This window comes from Rhinoderma darwinii, chromosome 11, assembly GCF_050947455.1.
Source record: "Rhinoderma darwinii isolate aRhiDar2 chromosome 11, aRhiDar2.hap1, whole genome shotgun sequence".
Classification (NCBI taxonomy): Eukaryota; Metazoa; Chordata; class Amphibia; order Anura; family Rhinodermatidae; genus Rhinoderma; species Rhinoderma darwinii.
In genome coordinates this window covers 54,558,829-54,582,041 of record NC_134697.1, presented here as the reverse complement: position 1 = coordinate 54,582,041, position 23,213 = coordinate 54,558,829, and the positions used below count along the sequence as shown (strand labels likewise).

The window sequence follows — 23,213 nt, the reverse complement described above, 5'->3', positions numbered from 1 at the left end:
ATAGAAATGAACTAGAAAATGTCATGGTTTATTATGCCAGTATAACCGTTAATTGATCGCATTCATTCCAGGTCAATAAATTGTTTGTAAATGTTGGGATTTTTTAAAAAAAACATCCTAACTGCAAGGATTGTTCCTTAGAGAAGATCTTACAACTAATACTTGTTTTCCATCATACAGGAGGTATTCTTACATTGCCACGTTTTGGTCTGTGGAACCACAGATGAGCGATCACGGTGTGCTCAAGGCTGTCGCCGCAGAATGCGTAGATCAGAAGATATGGAAGAAGGAACAAGTCACCTGTCAAACCATCTCCTCACTGGAGGTCCCATAATAATAGACATGGAAGAGTAGTATTTCTTCCAATCAGAAACCAGTGCTGTATATAAAATGTTTCAAGATAACACTAATTCTATTGCATAATATTTTTCATCCATTGTATTTAAAATCCCCAATTCCATGTGTTTGTTTACTCAAGCTATGTAAGTATTTTTTACTCTTTACTTTCTGCACCATGGCCAGTGCCGCAATCAGAAATTTCAGGGCCCCATACAGTTAATTGGTTTGGGATCTTTTGCACATGCCCACTAAGCACTGTGCCCTTTTGACTGCTTAAAAAGGCCAATAGACCATATATCAATCTGCCTTCAGTTGCATCAAATTCACCTGAAGTTGCACGGTGCTTAACCGAGCATTTCTGTCTCCGCAATCTGAGCCCCACCAATAATAAAAATATTCTCACATGACTTTGACATGTCAGACATAATTGAAATGACAGTGACCCTTTAATGCACGCTTCCAGACTGGCACCCTGGATTTGTTTTGTTTTTAATTTCCTTTTTTTTTAAAGAAAATTGTGGTTTTCAACACAAATTCAGAACAAATTTAATAATCATTAATTTTACTTTTAGACGTTGTGTTGTTGTTGTTGTTATTCCCCTACACAAAATTTTCTTTATTTTTGATAACTTAAAACTTTATCAACATTGTGTTTGTGTCTCATTCTGAAAGCAATGCTTTTCTATTTTTATGCTGGGCATAGACATAAGATAAAAAATGGCTGATGGATGAAAAACATTTGAACCCATTCATACTTAAATATTGTCAAATGCTATGGGGAGTAAAATTTTAAAAAAACATCCCTGTTATCGACTGGTGAAGAAAAATACAGCACAAACAGTTACAATTTTGACAGATTATTAGAAATCAGCCTTTTGCACAAAATAATGTACTTCTGCTAGGGCAACGTTCCACTAAAAGGTTTGTTTAGCTAACAGTTATGGGATTGCAAATAAGAAATTTGATATTCCAAAAACTAGGTAGGAAAAGGTAAACCTAAGCCATTGCATGTTTATTTAGACTGGTTTTCTCATCTTGGACATTTATGACCTATCCACAGGATATGCCATAAATCTCTGATAGACGTGGGTCCCACCTTTGGGAACTGCACCTTTCTCTAGAACGGGGCCCCCTAAACACTTTACCACCTTGCTTGGCTTCCGCTGATCAGATGGTCAGTAATTACAGAAACAGCTGAGCTCGCTGAGCACGGCGAACTATGCTGTTTCTGTAGCTCCCGCATTCCAGAAACAGCGTAGCTCGCCGTGATACTATGTTTTCATAACTCCCATTCACAGAGGGGGTCTCCAGCTCAGGTGCCCCCTCTATGAGCCAGGGTGGATAACTGCTAACCGGACGTGAGCCGCCGCTTAAATGTCCACTATGTAATACTACATTTCCTCTGCAGCTAAATGCATAACCAACAGAAACTTCCCCCGTCAAAATCGGCAGTATGCTTGGGTTGTAAGAAACCGGCTGATTCCTGCAACGGCTTCCACCTGATAAGGAATTGTCTTCATGAGACAAGCCTTTTAAACAGTATATTGTTTTTGTCCTATAAAAATAATAATGCTTTTCTTTTATTGTGTAATACTGTCTTTATTGGGAGTCAGTCAAATGCACCAAAACAGGATCAATAATTTTTCTTTATAGAGGCATAGGAGTACAAAATGGGGAACATAGTTATGCCACCTGATGCTCAAACGTGAACAGATAAGAGAGTCATGTGTACAATCATGCTGCTGATCTTTAAATTGACTCTCTGGGAAAAAGCTGAAAATACAGAGGTGGGCAAAAATTTGCCTACCCTCCCTCAAAAGTTGTACTAACTCATGACACCCACTGCTCAGGACCTGAACAAGCAGCTGCAGTGAAGAAGCCTCCCATGTGAAGACCCCCCCATGGTTCTCCAGAACATGCGGGACCAGGTAACTATTTCTTAAATTTGGGAGTGGGAGCCCCCCCTGCATTTACCTCTTTTTCTGTAGGGTCACTTTATAAGGTTCTTATCCCTTTGCCAACATTAAGTTGGAAGAAAGAAGGGCAGACTAAGGGGGTATAGAATACACTGACAAGGAGATCTCAATTTCAAAAGTTCCTCCAGCTGTTATACACCACAGAACATCTTACACATATCTCTTTAGTAGTATTTAGGCTGTACGATATATCAGATAAAGTTGCATTAAAACTTGACGTTACGCAGTCTTCCACTTGCTGTTGAGATTTCATGTTGATCATATACGGTCATGAGGCCTTAACCTGATACTGTCTAGAGGAAATATTGATCATGTGTTTAGCTTTCAAATTAGTGAAAGTTGTATACAAAAAAAATTGTTCAGTATAGTTCCATGGGGTATCCAGAATCTCACAAAAAAATAGATGTTTACGCTGAAAGAAATTGGGTAAATGTGGGTCTTGACATGACCAGCAAGGAAAGCAGAATAGCACCTTCCAAATAGTCAAATCCATCCCTGGAATCTGGAAAGAATTGGCCTTCAAGGTCTTTAACTTGAGGTTATAGAAACCTGACGGGCAGATTAACCTACAAATAAGCTGATGAACATCTTCTTATTGCAGTAGTACAAGGTTACACATCTACGCAATGTTGTAGTGTCTCTACATGGTGCACCAGCCTATGCACTACAGAAATCTTCTAGGATGTTTGGATGAAGGCTTTATTATTCTTACAGTTCATCTTTTTCTTCCTCATTGCAGATACAGCATGCTCTTTGACTGTTCATGAAAGGTTTGCATCCCAAGGTCCAGACAGTGTTAAATACTGTGTCAGCCATTGACTCACAGGCTGCAAGGAAACAAAGCAGAGTTCACATATACACGCGGTTACATGGTTATTATATACCCGCTTTCCCAGATTGTGTTCTGAAAATGTATTGTATAGACCTTGGGATAAACTGCTCCTGGCTGTAACTCAGGATGAGTAATGCAATGTATTTATAAAGCTATTCAAACATCTATATAAAAACTGTAAAACAGTGTTTAAGGGTGAACATACTTTAAAGTGAATGTCCACTCAAGAACACCATTTATTTTTTTTTAACCTAAAGAGGTGCAAAATTCAGAGCTCTAAATTCCTTACAGAGACAAAGTTAAATTATCTGATTAAATTATGTACTCAGGGCCACCTAAAGAAAGAATTCCTGGGGTTCCCTTCTGGAGTAAGGCTGCGTTCACATCTGCGTCAGGGCTCCGTTACGACGTGCCGTAGACAACGGAACCCTTACATAACGGAAACCATTTGCACCGGATCCGTCACCATTGAAATCAATGGTGATGGAAACGAAAACCTATGGTTTCCGTTTGTGTCAGTCAGTGCTCCGTTCTGACGGGACGTCGGAAATGAGTCCTGACGCAGATGTGAATGCAGCCTAAGGAGTTCTCTCATACATATATTTCACCTGGGGGGATACAAGTGCCAAGAGAAGGAGAGCACATATGTGGCTCAACAAAGTTTGCCATAGCAAACTTTTTATCATTGCTGTGATACCTGAATATTTTTATGACAACCTCTAAAACTTTGCTCAGGTCAATACATATTGTTTCCTGTGAATTGTGGTGGCTTAAGGGTTAATAATGAATATTGCTAGCAGCATAAGACGGCTTCTGGGTTCATAATAATAATAATAATATAGTAATAAGATATCAATATCATCCATGGTTATCAAGGGTGACCTAGTGGTTAATACATTTTATCCTAGGTGGTCTATATGGGTGAATGAATTAATGGTAATAATCCTGGTGGTCCAGGGTGATAAACTAGTTAAGGCCAGCATCCATGGTGGACTAGGGTAGTGAAGAGGTTACTTCACACCTGCTGTCCAGTTCAGGCTACTGTGAGGTCGCTGCAGTTTGACAGGAAGCTGCATGTGACGTCCTCATCGTGTTCGTCTCGCTTTCCTTTCTTGCCCTGATCATAGAGATCGGGGCCGGGGATAGAGAGGACTCTACAGCTGTCTCTATGATCAGACAGAAAACTTCATGAGCACTCTGCCCGATCACTGAGGAAAGGTCTTGGGGGGTGTTACACTACCAGTCCAGCCTATACTTTACTTATACCCTTTTTTCAAATTGATGTTTGTAATTCTCTTCTTTATACATCTGCAATGATATTATGGAAAACAGGACAGTACAACTTAGGTAAGCATATTGCAGATGTAGGCCCTATTCACATCACGTTTATTTGCCTATTTTTGAGGTACACGCCAGGAAAAGCTCCAGACTTACTTTAAATGTATGCTGTGACGGATGCAATAACGGGAATCCATTACCATAGACTATAATAGTATACTCTCTACCAAATACCAGTTGGGGGACGGGACAAGCTCTCTGTGCCCAAGGAGGTGTTTGAGGATGCGCCCCCTCCCCCCCCCACCCCAAAAAAAACAACCCCGTCACTAAAGTTCAGCATAATACCTTTCCCCTGCCCTCCTTCCTTACCGATCCTTAGCATTCTTGTTTAAAATACACACTGTCCCATTTCCCGACACTCCATCCTCTTCACACACTTATCTGTAGTAGAGGTGCGCCTTCACAATATATATACACACTGATCTGTGCCCCCCCTCTCAATGGAGCCCTAGGCTGCCACCTACTATGCCTTCCCCTCCCCTGATGCCATAGTTTCCATATTATCAGTCCAGGTTTTCTCCTTCCTACAGTTCTTCAGTACTCGAACTATGCGGTCCACAGCAGCAACAACAACAACAATAATAACATTGTATATTGTGTAACCTCTGCCATCTGGGAGCTCAGATTTCTGCTTGTTTCTGTGTATCGATTTCACAACTCTGTTTAATAGCTCAATAATGGCATTGTTGGCCTAATGCCATGGTGACTTTCTACAAGATATTAAGAGACAATTACTAAGAATTTATAAGGGGAAATATGAAAGAAATTCTCCTAAACATTGTGTGCACAAATTAATAAAACATGTCAGAATGAAAATCAAGAAATCCCTTCTCAACAACAAATATTCAGCTCAGAAATTTAAAGATACGGTAACACTTACCTTCAACTTTGGAAACAAACCCCAGACTCTTCTTCAAGTCTGAGCAGATGGAGTGCAGACACCAGCGAAACTTTGCATCACAGCGATACTTGTTTGCCCCACAAGTGTCATAGCAGATGTCCAGCTGGTTACAGCATTTTGTCATAGCTGGGATGCCCATATCCAACTGGAAAGCAGAAAACAACAGGTCTTCAAAATGGCTGTGTACATTTTCAAATCACCCATTAGGGAAATCCGAGTCAATAGAGGCACTGGGGGGGTTCCCTATTCAGGACTTTTATAATGTTAACCAGATTGGAGATGGACTACAAACACAGTCTCTCCCTTTGGAGGACCCGTTAGATCAGTATATTATACTGACGTTGATGTGCAACTTGTAATGTATAATTTCTCCTGTGGTGGCACTGCATGTAAATGGAACACTTACTGCCATGTTACCCTGCACCTTACTAAAAGGTGCCATGATGTAACAAACAGGTGGAGGCCAATGCTAACTATTTTCAATTTATAATTGCTTACACGAGAATACACAATAGTTTGCTGATCTTAAATACTCTGTGCTGCTACGAGTATAATGCCATGATGGTAAGTTTGCTCTACATCTATTCTGTTTTTCCCATTGAGGCTTGTTTTGTTATGCAGTACAGTATGTAGGCAGTAGGTAACAAACATTATCCCAAGTGAAAATATCACGAGGTTTATATGAATGCCAGGGAAGGAAATGATGACTAGTATTACTAATAAGCATATAGGTTAATCCAGAGAGCCAATATATTGGTCTGATGTGTTCCTTTCCGGTTTTGAATGTTATCAATACTTACTCCTGTGGGAGCCACAGGAATAAGTGGGAGTCCTAAAAAGCCCATGGTTCAATATCTTCTTTTTGATGATAAATATTTTATAACTATATTCTTCACATCCGTGAGTGAAGTTTATCAGGCTTTCTATGTTAATGATGCTTTTCCTACTCCAATCCAGCAATGTTTCTGGAAATTCAATTCTAAGTTTATAGACCTCCTATCTGATTGACACTGCAGAATCATAAATCAATGCGTTTGTCATTCTCTCTACAGTATTTCTCTACTCTATAACATCTTCAGCTGAACCAACCACCATATGCCTGGATGAATGTCTCAAAATGTAGGATAAAGTAGGAAGAATCCAGGACTAAACATTTTCTAGCTAGGGAGTGCTGGTGGGATCAATGTCCCTCTCAGCACCACAAGCTTGTAAGGTGAAGTAAATCCTAAGGCTTCATTCAGATGGAAATATGAAGCTCTAGGTACGTCTTCCCTGCTTTCCCTTAAAAGAATATGTTCCCACTTTTGGCATATAACGTGTCTCTCACATGGACCATTCATGTAGCTGTGTGAATTAAAGGCATTGTTCTGCATTCGAAAAACATGGCTGATTTCTTCCAGAAACAGCGCCACACCTGCCCATGGGTTGTGTCCATTAAAGTGAATGTGCTGAGCTGCAATACCACGCACAACCTGTAGACAGATGTGGCACTGTTTTTGAGACACAGCAGTCATGTTTTTCTAATACTGGACAACCCCTTTAAGGCTAAACATACCAAAAGGTAAAGGAAAATATCACAAGAATAAAATGATTTTTAGGCTTGTTCATAATTTCCAACTAATAATTTACATGTGCAGTCTGACACTCTAAGGTCACATTCACATCACAGTAATCCACTACGTTTATCTTGTATGTCACGAAAGCTCCCGGCCTACAAGATAAACGTGTCCATAGGGCTCCGTTATCCCGACCGAGACCAAACGAGTGTCTTTTTGGCCTCCGTCGGGCTGGTATACTTTTTTATTTTGAAGGATGGTGTAGCGTAGTTGAATATGCTATTCCATCTTGAGGGATCCCGCAGAAAAAACTTATACCACATGGTATACGTTTTTTAACATGGGAGCCTATGGATGAAGGATGCCACTGTATGGCACCTGCCACAGGTATACGTTAAACGTATACCTCGGGGAGCTCCCGATATCATGATCCATATACGGACAGTGAAGTCAGGAACTTTCACAGCGTTGATGTCCCTGGGCAGAGCGCTATAGATGGCTTTGTCCTGGGACTCCAGCCCTAGGTAAACTCCTGAAGTCACTGTCCATAAATGGACAGTGACATCAGGAAGAGTGCTTGAGTTCCCGAGCAGAGCATCAGCTGATTTTCTGCTTGCCGAATCTAGCTATAGGAAACTCCTGAAGTCACTGTCCATATATGGACAGTGACGTCAGGAAGAGTGTTGGAGTACCCGAAGGGTGCATCATCTAGCCCACTGCCCGGGACTCCAGCACTGCTTCTGATGTCACTGTCCATAAATGGACAGTGACTTCAGGAATTTTGCCAGGGCTAGTCCCCGTGCAACGTATACCACTGTATTCCATACAGTGGGATACATTTGGGCCTTTTGTTGGAGGTATATGTCGGGGGTCTTCCCAACCTATACCTCCGACAGAAGCCCCTAACCTGATGCGAATAGGGCCTAGTGACAACTGTGGCCTGTTCTTATTAAAAAAAAAATTTGCCTGGGGTCTTGTACATAATAATTGGATGTCAAAGAATATGTGAATGAAAGGCATGGAAAATGTATAAAACATATAAAACCGTATCCCCCACGATCTAACCCCCCTTTCATGTGGGGGATATTAGAAAACCACACTTGATGGAACACTATTTTTCGCAATCTACCCACACGACTTTTCCAGGTTTTTTTTAAAGTAGTGTTAATACTTTGTTATATATCTTGCCTAATATTAAGGTCCCCAAAGCAGATCTTGGACTTCATAGCTATTGAAGTAGAGTTTACATCCAATGTGTCCATGGATGACATATGTATATATACATAACTCCTATCTCATCCAAAACACTTTACAATTTGCAGTTCAACTAACTTTATTTATATTAAAAGCAGAGACTAAGAAAGTAAACGAGCCTCAGAGTCAGCAACTTTGAAACTCGGTCACCAGTCCTCCGAGCACCAGTCCATTTTATCAGCCTGGCAGAGCATGTCTTATGTTATGAGCCAAGTAAAACACTGGAGACTCACTAAAATGTTATAATTACAGTCAATGTCAATATTTGATTTTCTTTGTGTATCGCTTTTAGATCATTTTTCTCTATTAACAATGTCTCAGGTGCACATCCAGCAATGTTGCAGATCCAGTTTTATGTTGCTCTATATAAAATAAAGACACTACCTTGGTGATTTAAGTACACAAAGCTTAGCAATTGATTTACAACAGATTCTCGTTGTAAAAATACAACCCAAACTATGCACCACATAAAAAACTGTATTACCAGACTAGACACAAGATAGGTGATATGCACAGGATTGGTGACAAGTGTGTTATCGCTGGGGGCCATACTGCTGGGACCCCCACCGATCACTAGAACGGGGGGTCCTGAGCTCCCTATTCCTCCTCACTGCAAGACCACCTTTGAATGGAACGGCGGACAAGCATGTGCGGTACCGCTCCATTCGAAGTCTATGAGCCTGAGACAGCCTAGTACAATGTTCGACTGTTTCGGTCAGTCCAATAGACATTGCATGAAGCATGCTTGACCGCTGCGCCATTCAATCTCCTCTTTATAGAAGGAGTGTTCAAATGTGGCCTAACGTGAAGATCTACCGCTGCATGCTCTGCGGTCTATCATTAGATCACAACTACTGTTTGACCCTCACTGCTCTATGCTATAATACTAATAACCGGGGCCGGACTGAGACTAAAAAGCAGCCCACATATAATACACTACCATTTCCCAATATTGCGGATAAATAGCGGCACGCTGCAGATAGGTTTACTTTGCTTTGCCAAGCCCCTTACATCTCCATTAAAGAGGCTCTGTCACCACATTATAAGTGCCGTATCTCCTACATAAGGAGATCGGCGCTATAATGTAGGTGACAGCAGTGCTTTATATTTTGAAAAACAATCTATTTTTACCACGTTATTAGCGATTTTAGCTTTATGCTAATTACTTTCTTAATGCCCAACTGGGCGTGTTTTTACTATTGACCAAGTGGTCGTTGTACAGAGTAGTGTATGACGCTGACCAATCAGCGACCAGTCAGCATCATACACTTCTCTCCATTCATTTACTCAGCGCATAGGGATCCTGCTAGATCAGTATGTACTGTCTTATACTGACACATTAACGTTACTGAAGTGTTTAGACCGTGAATAGACATTCCTCCCAGCCAGGACGGGATGTCTATTCACAATCCCGACACTTCAGTAACGTTTCTGTGGTACTTACAGCAGAGCAAGCGTAATCTTGCTGTAATCTCGCGAGATTACGCTTGTTCTGCTGTAAGTCCCACACAAACGTTACCAAGTGTCGGGATTGTGAATAGACATCCCGTCCTGGCTGGAAGGAATGTCTATTCACTGTCTAAACACTTCAGTAACGTTAATATGTCAGTATAAGACAGCACATAGCGAACAACGCAGTGTATGAGAGAAGTGTATGACACTGATTAGTCACTGATTGGTCAGCGTCATACACTACTCTGTACAACGCCCACTTGGTCAATAGTAAAAACATGCCCAGTTGTCCATTAAGAAAGTAATTAGCATAAAGCTAAAATTGCTAATAACGTGGTAAAAATAGATAGTTTTTCTAAATAAAAAGCACTGCTGTCACCTACATTATAGCGCTGATCTCCTTATGTAAGAGATAGGGCACTTATAATGTGGTGACAGAGCCTCTTTAAATATGTAAACCACATCATCAACAAAAGAAGGAAAATAATATTGTAATATAGAAAAAAAACCTAACCATACGATCGAAGGCAAGCATCGTTTTTTAAATCAGGGACAACAACAAGCTACCACTTTACAAGCCCCGATATAACTGATAATACCGCCATACAATGACCATATAGAGGTCACATAGCAGGTCTACACAGGCAGTCGGCAGAGATTTATCACGCTGGAGACCAGATAAGAGAATACAAAACTTATCAGACTCGGTCACAAGAAGAAGACATAATTAAAGAGGACTTATCAGCTCTCTGGACCTGTTTACGAAAATATGTGTATTCCCCATAAAGCAACAATTCTGGAGCATCTTTTCTTAGGACTCTGCATTGTGCCTTTACTCCTCTGTTAATACTTCTGAAAGTGTATGAACAAATTGACAACTGACTTACAATCCCCCATGTCAAAGGGCTACGTCCCTATACACTCAGTGTCCAATCATCGCTGACGGTATCGGACTGTAGGTACACATCCTAGACATTTTGTAGCGCTACTAATTGATTTAAACTATCAAGTGACAGCTGCAGTCCACAAGATTTCATGCAACTAAATATATTGCTTTGTACTGCCGCTTTAGCTCTATAGTTAAAATCGGTTAGTTGTGCTAGGCCAAGCTTTATTCATACATTTGCAGGATAAATAACAGAGGAATGTCACAGCAAAGAGTTTTAAGATACTGGAGAATTATCATCTCATGTGGAATACAAAAATTTACTATAACGGACATGTCAGGAGAGGTGACAGATCCTCTATAAATCCAGTGACTCACAGGTGACTTATTTTCTTCTCCGTCCAGCCCAGACAGACATGACGACTTTTCCTGACAACTGCAGTTTTTCCTGCCAAGACTTCTATGGCTTTAATCTTCTGCAACTATTCCCGCCTAGTAATAGAAATAAATTCAGACCCCAGACCATACCGCCTAAATCAATTCGAACCCGAAACTAGACCCCTAAATAAGTTATATAAAATAATAGTGCACCAGACAATAAATGTGTCATACTTTGTATCCCACTTGGTAATAGTGCCGCATTTAGGCCACAAACAGTAATGATGCTCCTCTTCGCCCCCCCCCCCCTTTGTTCTCCCACACAGCAATAATGACCCTTTTGTGCCCCTACATAGTAATAATATCCACTGTTGCGGCCCCAATAAAGTAATAATGCCCCCTTTATGCCCTCTAGAAAGTAATAATGCCCCCTTGAAAGTAAAAATACCCCCTTTCTGCCCCACAAATCACATATGATCAGCCCCTACAAAGTTTAGATCAGCCCCTGCAGAAGTCAAAAATTCCTACAAAGGTCAAATCAGTGGCTGATATAACCTTTGTAAGTGCCTATGACTTGTGGCTGTCGTACACAATGAGAACGTCCTGATGTTGCGCGGTCCAGGACTGGCTTTGTGAGGGCAGATGTGGGGCTAGCCGCTGCTTTGTAAAGATGCAGAGGTGGGGGGTGGCAGCAATATAAGGATCCATGAGGCTAAGATTGCAGCAGTATCCAATAAATAAATATGTCTCATTTAGTATGTATATTATGTCCCACTTCCTTGCACACATCAAAGCAATTTAGACATAGTTGTTTCAATTCACAACACAACTCACAGAATACATTTCCCAAACCAAACACAGTACACATGTACAGCACCAGAACAAAGCTCATAACATATACAGTGCCAGACCCAAGCTCAGTGCATAAATACAGCACCAAAACAAAGCTCAGTACGTATATACAGCACCAGAACAAAGCTCAGTATGTATATACAGCACCAGAACCAAGCTCAGTACTTATATACAAGAAGCAGTAAAGAAGGGGATAGATGGGATCTGTGATGTTAACATTTCTCTTAGTTCTGAAACAATCCTCCTCTGGGTCCCCTCCCCGGACTTCTAACGGTCCAAGCATTGTTTGATCATCTGGCTGGTGAAGGCAGCTGAACTGCTTATTTCCTTACACTGGAGGGACATAGAATTTCCTTTGATCCAACATTGGCCAGAAAAGGTCCATCAGTTATACAGTTTCTAAGAACTTTTTGGGTGGGAATCTGGTAATAGACAAAAGTTTCTCCGCACATGGGACAGGTAGATTAAGTATAAAAATTTACAGAATGGGACTTCAAATACTCCTTCTTTTGCTATCTAGACTGATTGTTTTACAACCTGTATGCTGCTCTTCTCACCTCATATATAGACATGTGATGATATCTCTTTGGCCTAAAAGCTTGGGTATTCCAAAGGGGGTTTTACACTGGACGATTTTTGGGCAGACGAGCGTTCATAGAACGCTCATTGCTGATAATTGCTTTGTGTAAACAGCAAACGCTCGATCATCTGCTGGTCGTATCGTTTTGAAAAAGCAAAATATTATCGTTGTCGGCAGCACATCTCCCTGGGAGACGCGCTGCCGACATGATAATGTATGGGGACGAGCGATCTGAGCAACGACCGCTCGTCCCCATCCATAGTTCCGTGTGACAGGAGCAAACGAGCGATGATCAACAATGTCTCGTTGATCGGCACTCGCTGCACGGGCCGCTTATCGGCCGGTGTAAAAGGGCCTTTATTCTATGGTTATTGCCTCTACACATTTACCTTCCTACTACTTCCAATAATCTTCCAAAACAGACGTCACCTTGATCGGAGGTAACCCTTTGTCTTTTTATTTTTCTTCTTTTTCTTTTCATTATGTTTTATTAAGTGGTCTGGTCTCGACCACATTTTGTATTTTGTGCTCTGTACTATATAAAATGTATGTCTATCCAATTTAGTTTTTTGTATGTTTATTTTTGCTTTGGTTCAACTACTGTTATTGGTACATAAGATTTCTTACCTACATAGGCTTTTGAGATATCATTTGTTTTTTAAGAGGCCCTGCATGGTCCGTAATTGGCTTTGTGCTCGATTGTTTGTCTTTTTATCTGTTAGAAAAAACTTTAATAAAAATAGAATTGATAAAAAAAACAAAATAACATGGTGTATGTAAACTTCTGAGCCACTGGGAATGCGATGAAAGAAATAAAGGCTGAAATAAATCCTTATCTTTAGTAGTATTCTGACATTTCCCATTCTTAAAATATAGTTGCGATCCTAACTGACCTAAGAGAAGGACATGTGCTAACACTGTAGTGTTCCTGGCCTAAGGACTTAAAGGGGTTGTCGACTACGATAGTCATCCGTATACGATTGGTGGGGGTCCGACATAGCTGCTACAGCTGCCTCCGGGCACCGGAAGTCCATGCTGGAAGCAGATGGCTCCGATTACGGAATAGTGGCCGAGCTGCAGTACTGCAGCTGTGCTCCTATTCAAGTGAATAGGAGCAGTTCTGCAGCACGGCCACTATGCAATGTATGGAGCCAACTGCTTCCGGCTCCATACATTGCATACTGTGCAATGAAATCCGGTGCCCGCAAGCAGCCGAAGCAGCTGATCGGTGCGGGGTCCGGGCTTCAGACCCCCATTGATCGTATACTGGCGACCTATCCGGTGGATAGGTCATCAGTTGTCCGGTAGTGGACAACACCTTAAAGCCCTAAGCCACAGCACACTTCTTCCCTGATTCGGTCTGAAGTGACATCTGTTGAATGTCTGATTACTGCGCTTTTTTATGAGGTGAAACATGTGTTTCGATGGAGCCGTTGAGCCACTGAGCAGCTAGCTCACAACTTATGTGCCCAAAACTCCGCTTTCCCCCTTTCCCAAAGAGCACCACCTACGTGGTGACAAAATGTAATACTTGTTTGAGTGATGTGTATATTGCTGAAATCTGCAATAATGTACTGTAAAAGTATAAGTATAAGTAACTTTCTTATGCAGCAACGTTCTCATTACACTGCCTCCATACAGCAAGGGATCCCACTGTTTAGAAACATTGTGCATAAAGTTTCAAATGCTGTTAGATCACGTGAAAAATCTGTTGCGGGGTAGAGAGATAAAAGAAAGTGACGTAATTGGGAAGCCTGCCAGAACGGGAGGTGTCCCGGATCCGCACCGTCAGTTAACTGAGATACCGTCTTCCAACTGTCATTAATAAGATAATGACGGACCTGGGTCTCCCTAGCCAGACGTTTGTGTGAGAAAGGTCCGAGTTCAAAGCCGGGCTGAAAAGAGGGATTGTCTAATACGGGGTATAGTGGTGACGGGGAAGGGGAGATACGAAAATGTTTGAATGCCTGTGTCACAACTCGAAGGGTAGGACCAATCAGGGAATGAGATCTCACCAATGATGGAATCCGATCCAACAGCCATGGGGCCGCAGTGAGAGGAAGGGATAAAAATGATTGTTCCAGCTTCACCCTTCTATGATGAATATTTGAGTATTTACATGCAATTTAACAGAGAGGGTTTTATAATTATGTAATGCTTAGATTGCAAAGGTGACTTTGTGACAGAGAAGCATAAATTGGGTCATTTATAAAAAATACAGTGCGTCTTGATGCTGTATTTCCAGATTATTTATTAATGCAGCCATACCTGCATAATAATTGACTGGCAATGAATGCTGAGAAATAAAAGACAGTAAATGACTGCTGGCAGATCGTATTATCATGTGCAAAATCACTTCTGTCTACATTCCCTCACGTAAAGGCTCTGTTCACATCACGTTTGAGGATTCCATCTGAGAAATATGTCAGAAGTAATTCCCTATGTATAGCACAGACGGAAGCCTCTGATGTTTTACCACTGTATAGGCATTCATCGCACATAGGCCCCCATGATTAAAAGAAAACATACTGGGTGGTATACTTTTTTTCCAGGATTCCTCTGTATAGGAACGCACATCAGACTATGCTTTCCTTTACAGTAAAAAAAAAAGCTATACTGACGTACACCTGTCCGGCGAATGCCAAATCTCATTCACATGGCTGGTACCGTAATCTGCTGCAGATTTTCCGAGCGCAAATCCACACAAAAAATTTGCAACAATTCCATCCTATGTGCAAAAGGCCTAAGAGTGCAGGATTTTTAGCAATGATTACTGTGACTATGAAAATTGTATTGATGTACCGCATGTAAAAAATGGAATAGATTTTTTTTTCATGCAGATTCATTATCTGTGGTTTTCACACATGTCCATCATGGGTAGATATAGATATGTTTATCTATTTCACTTTTCCTTCTATTTCCAACTAATAAAATGTGAAAAGAAAGAGCCAGAGTTGCCTTACACACACACACACACACACACACACACACACACACACACACACACACACACACACATATATATACTATTGATGGACCATCTTCATAATGTACAGTAAGTCCTGGCTTTGCCTTTTGAGGGTTTTTAATTACAGTTCAAAACAAATTTATTAACCATAATTAATGTAATTTTACAGATTAATGTTTAATAATGTTAATAATAGTGCCTGGAATACAATAGATGTTAGTGGTACATACACTCTCTGGTACCTTGAGACCAAGGAAATAGGAGCTGCAGCCATTAGGTTCTGGAGTTTTGTAGTCTGGTCGGGGAAGTGGGGCTTTACCTTTAAGGAATTCCAAAGAAACATTTTAATAAGAAACAGTCACTATAGTATCATTAAGTGCAATATATTTGTTACCCATTTTCAACTACTTTTACCAAATGATTTGTTAACAAGATTGCTGCTCTTGTTCTATGGAGTTGTATGACCTTTCATATCTGTAGTTGGTCGGAGATATTTTCAAAGCTGTTGAAAGTAGTAGTAAAGGTGTATATGTTCTAACAGGAAAAGATACGTTTGATGATAGATGAAAAAGAATGACCTTCACAGCAAAAGAGAAATGTTTCGTCCATTATTGGATCTGTCATATCTCATATCTTTGTCAGCTTCATATTCGGTGATCCATAGACATGGCCTTTATTCTCAGTTATTCTATCTAATAAGTGGTTTTGGTCTAGGTCAGTAATTCCCCACCTTTTCACCACGGAGAAACCACAGACAAAAATGTTCTCCTCACAGGGAACTCCTAGAACTATCCCATCCCTACTGTAAAGGAAACATGTCTTGCTGTATAACGGGAAACTTCTAAACACGTTCCAAGGAACACTGGTCCAGAACATTGTCAAATATTTCATGGAAATTATTACAGACGTTGGCTAATAATTATTCAGAAATGGTTCATTGGTGTATTTACCATGGAGGCACAGCAGGCGACTGGGTTGGTGGTAAAAGTGGGCCGATCACTGAACTGCCTCCACTGCTTGCCATGAAACGGTCACCAATGGCGGAGCACACTGAATGCAGATTGAAACAGCTCCCATCAAGTTCAATACCAGCTGTATAAATCTGTATGAATTTAGCTACACCTCGTGGTGGCTGCATGCAGTGAAGAGCTATATCATTTAAGATTGTATTAAATCAGCACAGAACCGAAACAAGATTAAAAAATGTAATAGTGAAGATTAACTATAATAAAGGCTTAGAACATTTGGAAGATTCCTCTGAATTGGGTCAATTCTTCTATAAAGCCCTTTAATATCTGGTTAGGTTTATTCATGCACAAGGACTATTTTATCTTATATATCTTACTGAATAAATTCAGTTTATACCACTCAGTTCATACTTTAAGAATTATCAGATCTGGTTACAAAAAATCCTACATGTGTATGGATAACACCAGGTCTTATTACCCTTTGTCTCTGACAATCGTATCTATTTTGTGAACGAAAATATGGCTGGAGCATGATTAGGTATTATTGGGACCACAGTGCACTTTTTTTTATCACCTACAGTATTCTGTAGGTGGCCATATATCCTTCAAAAAATAACAATAAAATAGATTAAGTTTGTCCACGGTTTTGTTGGCGATTTTGCAGTGGATTTCACCCCTTCTACATTGAAAAGTGTTATCCGTAGTGAACATCCAGAACAGAATAAAATGTGTAAATCCACAGCGTGCTCTGATTTCCATTTGGAAAATGTTCAGCATCATGTGGTTAAGGTTATTTAAATCTCAAACACTTGCCTGCAACAGTCTTCAGCTGCGAATTTTCTGCCCGCATACTGAACGAAAACTCTGCAACGATCTGCTGTGTGTGCAGGGGGCCTTAAAGGTTTAAAGTCATCACCTGCAGTACATTTTGAGAGACTTTTAAATTCTAGTGTACCCCACAAAAATGCAAAGATCACTTTGGAGCATAACACATGGAGCGCATATGCATACCCAGTTAAATGTAAAAAACATTGCTCCCCCTTTAGATTTCTACACTGTGGGACCCCATGTAAGTAATGAGTGTGTGATGGAATATTCCTCCTAACTTGGAATAAAATTATGTTTTTCATTTATGCCTAGTGTCTCACTCTAAAGGGCACATACTCCATACCTCCCAACTTTCAAGTATCGCAAATAGGGACAACCGATGCGAGGAGAGTTTTGCGGCGCAGCAAATTTTTTCCCTTTTAAGCCACACCCCTAATCTTGCCCAATTCCCGCCCATACACACTCGATTCAGCCCACACAGTTTCATGCTCCCATAGTGCCTCCCACACAGTACAATGCCAAATAGCTGCCACCATACAGTATAATGCCCCCATAGCTGCCACCATACAGTACAATGCCCCCATGGATGCACCCACACAGTATAAAGCCAACACAAATGCCCCCATACAGGAGCGGAATCCCCAGCCAGAGCATCGGCCAAGCTGTGGCCAGGGATTCTGCTCCAGGAGGAGCCCCTGATGTCACTGTCCATACATGGACAGTGACATCAGGTGTTCCATCTAGGAGCGGAATACCCGGCCACAGTGTTGCAAATGCTCTGGCCAAGGATTCTGCTCCAGGAGTAGCCCCTGATGCCACTGTCCATATATGGACAGTGACGTCAGGGGTTCCCTCCAGGAGAGGAATCTCTGGCCAGAGTGTCGGCAACGCTCTAGCAGGGGATTCCGCTCCAGGAGTAGCCCCAGACGCTACTGTCCATATGTGGACAATGTCAGGGGTTCCCTCTAGGAGCGCAATCCCCGGCTAGAACGTTGGCAACACCCTGGCAGGGGATTCTGCTCCGCTCTGTACTAATGCTGAAGCAGGGAACTGACGGTTCCCTGCTTCAGCATTGAGTTCAACTGTATCTGCGTCCTGAGGACGCAGATACAATTGACGCTGGGACATATCCCTGGCAACACGGAACAGCGGGGCGCCGCCCGGAATCCGGGACTGTCCCGCTGAATCCGGGACAGTTGGGAGGTATGATTCATACTTTGTTTATTGTGCATTCGATGCCTACTGAAAATCATTCTAGAATCTGTTTCACCCAGAAGAAGGTGATCAAAACCCTGAATGCAGAAAATGATTAATATAAGGCGCAGTGAGGAAAGCAGGCTTCTGAACAGCAACCTTTGGAGCTCTACCACAGATGACCTCATTACAGCACTTGCAGCTTCTTGCATCAGATTTTTTGTGTGATCACTTTTATTCAGGCAGAAATGGCAGTATACAGTAAAATCCGACACTTGAAACCCTTTTCTGTTTTACACATCTGGTTTTAAATGTCCTTCTACCTTCTAACAATTTTAGTAGGAGCTATCTGATAATACGATACAGACTCGCAGACCATTTCTAATATTTGCCCTGCAGATTCATCCTGTTTCCTGTGCCCTTATTAGATCAGTCCCACAGCTAATCCGATAATAACATTATATTGGGAAGTCACTATGAATGCAATTGCCTAATATTATTCTACAAAGTAGGTAAAAGGTAAACCTACAGAACTTTTTAAAATACTCAGCGTTAGGGAAGGACAAGTGTCTCAGCAAATATCAATCATTTATTAACTTTCCTGAATTGTGGTGGTGTTTACAGACTGGTGTTTACTCAGCCGGACACTTGAGATCTTCCAGCTTTACTTATTTACATTGTATTACTTATTTCCAATGTGTGTTTCATTGAAATGACACTAATAATGCCTTTCCTGGCCCAGCATGAGTTCATCCTGTGATCCCTGTTACAACAGTGCGTTTATGGTACATCAGCATACAACTATATCTGAAGCTGAAAAGTTTAGTGAATTACTTGATACTGTGGGTTATCACTTTTTGGCTTATTTAAAAACAACTCTTAGCCCTTCTACAACTTTTGTACTCTATTTTGTACTCCATTGTGTATTTGTGGTGGGCACCTGGGGGTTAAGATAATTGTTTTCTAGCATACATTTTTTTATCATCCTTCCTACACACATTGGTCCATGCATATTGTAATCTGTGGCTTTCTTTGGGGGATGGAAGAGGGAAAATATTTTTAGATAATATTTGTGCACCCATTCTAACACATACCACATTTTTTTGTGGGTCCCTGGGAGAAAATGAAGTGGGACAGCTTAAGCTCACTGCAAAACTTGTTTCAAATTGTATTTAAAGATGTGGTCTGCTTTGGACAATCCATTTTATTACAAGAGTGCCCGTAACATAAGCTGATTACAGGGAGCCAGCCATAATCTGCAGCGGCATCACAGGAGAAATTAAGCATTACATGATGGCCATTAATATTAATGAGTTGTCCGTGTACTGAGAGGCGCTTTTTGGAATCGTTTTCCGTGATGGAGGTCCCGAATTAGGGATTCTCCTAGATTATCTAAGAATGCCTTAGTAGGGAAATTAAAACTATAAAAGCAGATAACCGATTTAGGCCTACTCATTAGGTGGCCTTCAAGTAGCCTTGATACAGTGTGTGAGCATCCTGCAGGTAATATAGCTCAGACTGACAGTGGTGCAAGTTGTCTATTGACCCCCGATGCTAAATTTCTAAAGCTCGCCATACACTTGATGTAGCTGTTAGCTCCATACTCCCTGATAACTATGCATGCTCAGCTCGGTCAAACATTTATGTTTATTTCCATGGGGAGGGGATAAACTACTGTCAGTACTAACCTCCCAGGGGAACAAAAGATTGCAACATGCTTGGATTTTGTTTCCATCAACGGCAGACTGTTGTGCTGCTCCCATACACATTAGATTGTTTGGCCAATCCAAAATGTGTATGTCCGGTGTAACATTTAGATGCATCTACCACAAAGACTTAGGCCAATGATCCCAATTCCCATTATTCCCAGTTTTATCACACACAGACAAACCAGTTTTTACTTCTACTATTTTATCAGTAAAGCAGTTTTGATTTTCTGAAATAGATATTTTCTTAAAATCTACAGTTATTGATTATGGACTTTAGGCTATAATCTATAGCAGGTGAGTGCACAAATAAAAATGAACATACCTTGATCATTATTAAAATTAGGACTTACCATAGCGGCACTTGTATTGGCAAACTCCATTTCTTCCACCCAGGAGTTCCAAAAAAGAATCAAAATAACCATTAACTGCTTCAAATCCATCCCGAATTGTTCCAAGGCCCCAGTCTGATGAGGAATCTTCTTCAGGGGGAATTGGAGTTATGTTATTCTGAGTTACATCGTCTGTACTAGTCACTATACCAAGTGCCAGACAAAGCACCGCGGCTCTAATAATTACCCTCATACTGCGTGGAGCACTCAGATGTACAGGGGGAATGTTCTGTGCTGTGTAGCTGCACTTTGTATAATGCCTGAAAATGGACTTTATACACTGAAATGGTAACTCGGATGAGGTCACAGCAATAATCACAATACAGAGAACATGCAGTTCAAAGGTTGGCCCTGATGGAAGTCAGACCAGGAGCTGATTAGTCAGAATCTGAACTCGTGATTTATCCAAATGTCTGACATGCCTAGAATTTGAGACCTGTTCCCTAATTTCAAGAATATTTGTATTTTAGACTATTTGTACACACAACACAGGTATTGTTGTTACCAACTTAAAATATTGTGTATAGTGATAAAAAGTCACATCTGGCACAGTTTATGATGGGCGTAGGGCTCCTAAACTGGATTAGGACTCAAGCAAGTTTGGACTGGCCCACCAATTTATCCGAGGATCCACAGGTGGGCCCAGGCTCTGACACATTTAATGGATTCTAAAGGTCTAACAGAAGACAACCACATTTAGAGCGGACTTTGGAGACAATCACTTTCTACTAGGGTTGATTAACAAATAAAAAAAGCTTACGTCGAAATTAAGTGTGGACATGCACATGTTCTGCGAGAGCTGGCCCCTTTAGAATAATTTCCTCTGCTGGGCCCAAAAACCCTAGTCCGACACTTGACTCAAGACCCATTTTTTTATTATAAAACCATAGAGAAGGCAATATCTGGGACATAATTTGGGGCACAATCAAGTAAGTCCATTTCTGGTTAAAGGTGAATACACCAAATTAGTTTTATGAAAAGGAAGTCTGTCTGCTTTTTTCAGCTGATTTTTCATTTTCGTGGAAGAAAAAAAATATCTCACCTTAAATTTAAAGCATACACTAAATCAATCAATTACATCTTAATTATTGGGATAAGATGCAAATAACATGTTAGTACTTGTCTGGGTATTACAAAGTGTAGTGGGGCATGGACCAATACAATACAAGACCAATACAAGTAGGAAAGAAGCATTTTGCTTTGGGCGACTCCTCTCTAAGTATGTCCTTACATATACTGGATATACAATTTTTGTCTCTTTCGCCCCCTTTTTCTTTCTTCTTACCAGAAGACCCTTATTGTACTCTACTCATAGTGGCCATTTCTTATTCCGTATTGTAAAACTCTTAAATAGGCATGGACATTTGAACAAACTTTGCATAAATCAATAGTAGAAGCAAATATATTAAACTTGCCTCCTCCACTTATAAGGCACTTCTCTCTCTCTCCCATGCCCCCTGTACTGATGATTTATTCTCAATTCACTGCTAAAATCTGTCTTGAATAGATTATCAGCTCACTAAGGAATCTGGTTAAATGCTGCTCATAGAAGTCTTTGGAGAGGGAAGGGGAGGAGGGAGATAGGCACAGAGACACATGCAGAAAGCTTCTAGTGAATGTTATATCTCACCCAAGTGCTGGATTTACAGCTATACTGCTCAGTACTACTGTATGATGTCCGTCATGCTGCTCTTACTTCTGCAGCATGAAGGACATTATAAGACATTGGGGAGCAGGAAATTCTCTTCTGTATGTGTTCTGCGTATAAAAGGCATGACAGCAGTTAGTCTCCATCCACTAGCTCAGGGAAAAGCTCCATTGGGGCTCCCTCTAGGAGTGGAATCCCCAGCCAGAGCATTGCCGACGCTTTGGCTGGGGATTCCTCTACTGTCGGAGCCCCTGACGTCACTGTCCATACACCGTGACATCAGGGGATCCTCCTGGACCGGAATGTGATATCAGGGGCAACGCCAGAGCTGGAGTCCCAGAGCAGGGCACTAGTATAGGCTCTGCGCCAGAACTCTCGTGAAGCCATTAACATCAGTGTCCATATATGGACAGTGATGTCAGGGGCTTGCCCAGAGCTGGCAGAAGTTTGTCAAATGTTTAGCTACACTTTATTCTTTATAAATGGAGGTGTATTTGAACATATCCATACAATATGATCAAATAATTTTGGGGTCCTCCCTCAGGGCCCAGCTGCCTGAGGATTTTTACATAGTTTATATTATAGTCCAAAAATTTATGGAGCCACAAGATAAATTTAATAACTAAATGGAACATCACAACATGAAACCTATGGTAGTTCTTCCGACTGGACGAAGGATCTCTCTTATGCTAGATTCACACGAGCATGGGGAAACTCGGACGTGATAAACGTGACGTTTTTCACATCCGAGGTGTCCCCGTGCGAGTTCCGTTTTCACGGATCCCTATAGACTTGAGTCTATAAAGGGATTCGTGAAAAGAGAACAAAATAGGACATGTTCTATTTTTCAACGGACGCTTCACACGGTCCGTTGAAAACGGCCCCATTGAATTACATAGGTCCGTGTGATGGCTGTTGTATCAACGGCCGTCACACGGACGTATTCAACGCTTGTGTGAATCGGGCCTTAGGCTGGGTTCATACTTTGCGTTTTTACCATGCGTTTTTTTGTTTTAGTAGATTAACTTCCATTGAGAGACATGGGAGTTTATCAACCAAAACAAAGAATTGCATGTATAAAGCGTAACAAAAGCGCACAGTGTAAACCCAGCCTTATGGCCGAGAATTCATCTCATCTGTCCATCTTTTCCCCCCTTGTGCATTA

General features: G+C 41.1%; 2 protein-coding genes across 3 annotated transcripts in view; one reads left to right on the top strand and one right to left on the bottom strand.

Annotated features, from left to right (window-relative positions):
• The window catches only part of OIT3 (oncoprotein induced transcript 3), a 30,833-nt gene extending 28,911 nt beyond the window's left edge, over nucleotides 1–1,922 (top strand). Inside the window, exon 9 of the mRNA XM_075841545.1 lies at nucleotides 181–1,922. Within this exon, the coding sequence (XP_075697660.1) occupies nucleotides 181–354 (174 nt within the window). The 3' untranslated portion in view covers nucleotides 355–1,922. The remainder of the gene's footprint in view (nucleotides 1–180) is intronic.
• On the bottom strand, nucleotides 1,913–20,663 carry PLA2G12B (phospholipase A2 group XIIB). Of its 2 annotated transcripts, none has more exons than XM_075841547.1 (4): nucleotides 20,362–20,663; nucleotides 15,543–15,631; nucleotides 5,366–5,531; nucleotides 1,913–3,142 (listed from the first exon to the last, which is right to left on the bottom strand). In XM_075841547.1, the coding sequence occupies exons 1-4, from the start codon at nucleotides 20,591–20,593 to the stop codon at nucleotides 3,024–3,026; spliced, it is 606 nt and encodes a 201-aa protein (XP_075697662.1). In that variant the 5' UTR covers nucleotides 20,594–20,663; the 3' UTR covers nucleotides 1,913–3,023. The 2 variants fall into 2 exon arrangements, with proteins under 2 accessions (XP_075697662.1, XP_075697661.1); XM_075841546.1 differs by having other exon boundaries at nucleotides 15,555–15,631; nucleotides 20,362–20,662.
• Nucleotides 20,664–23,213: the final 2,550 nt, after the last annotated feature.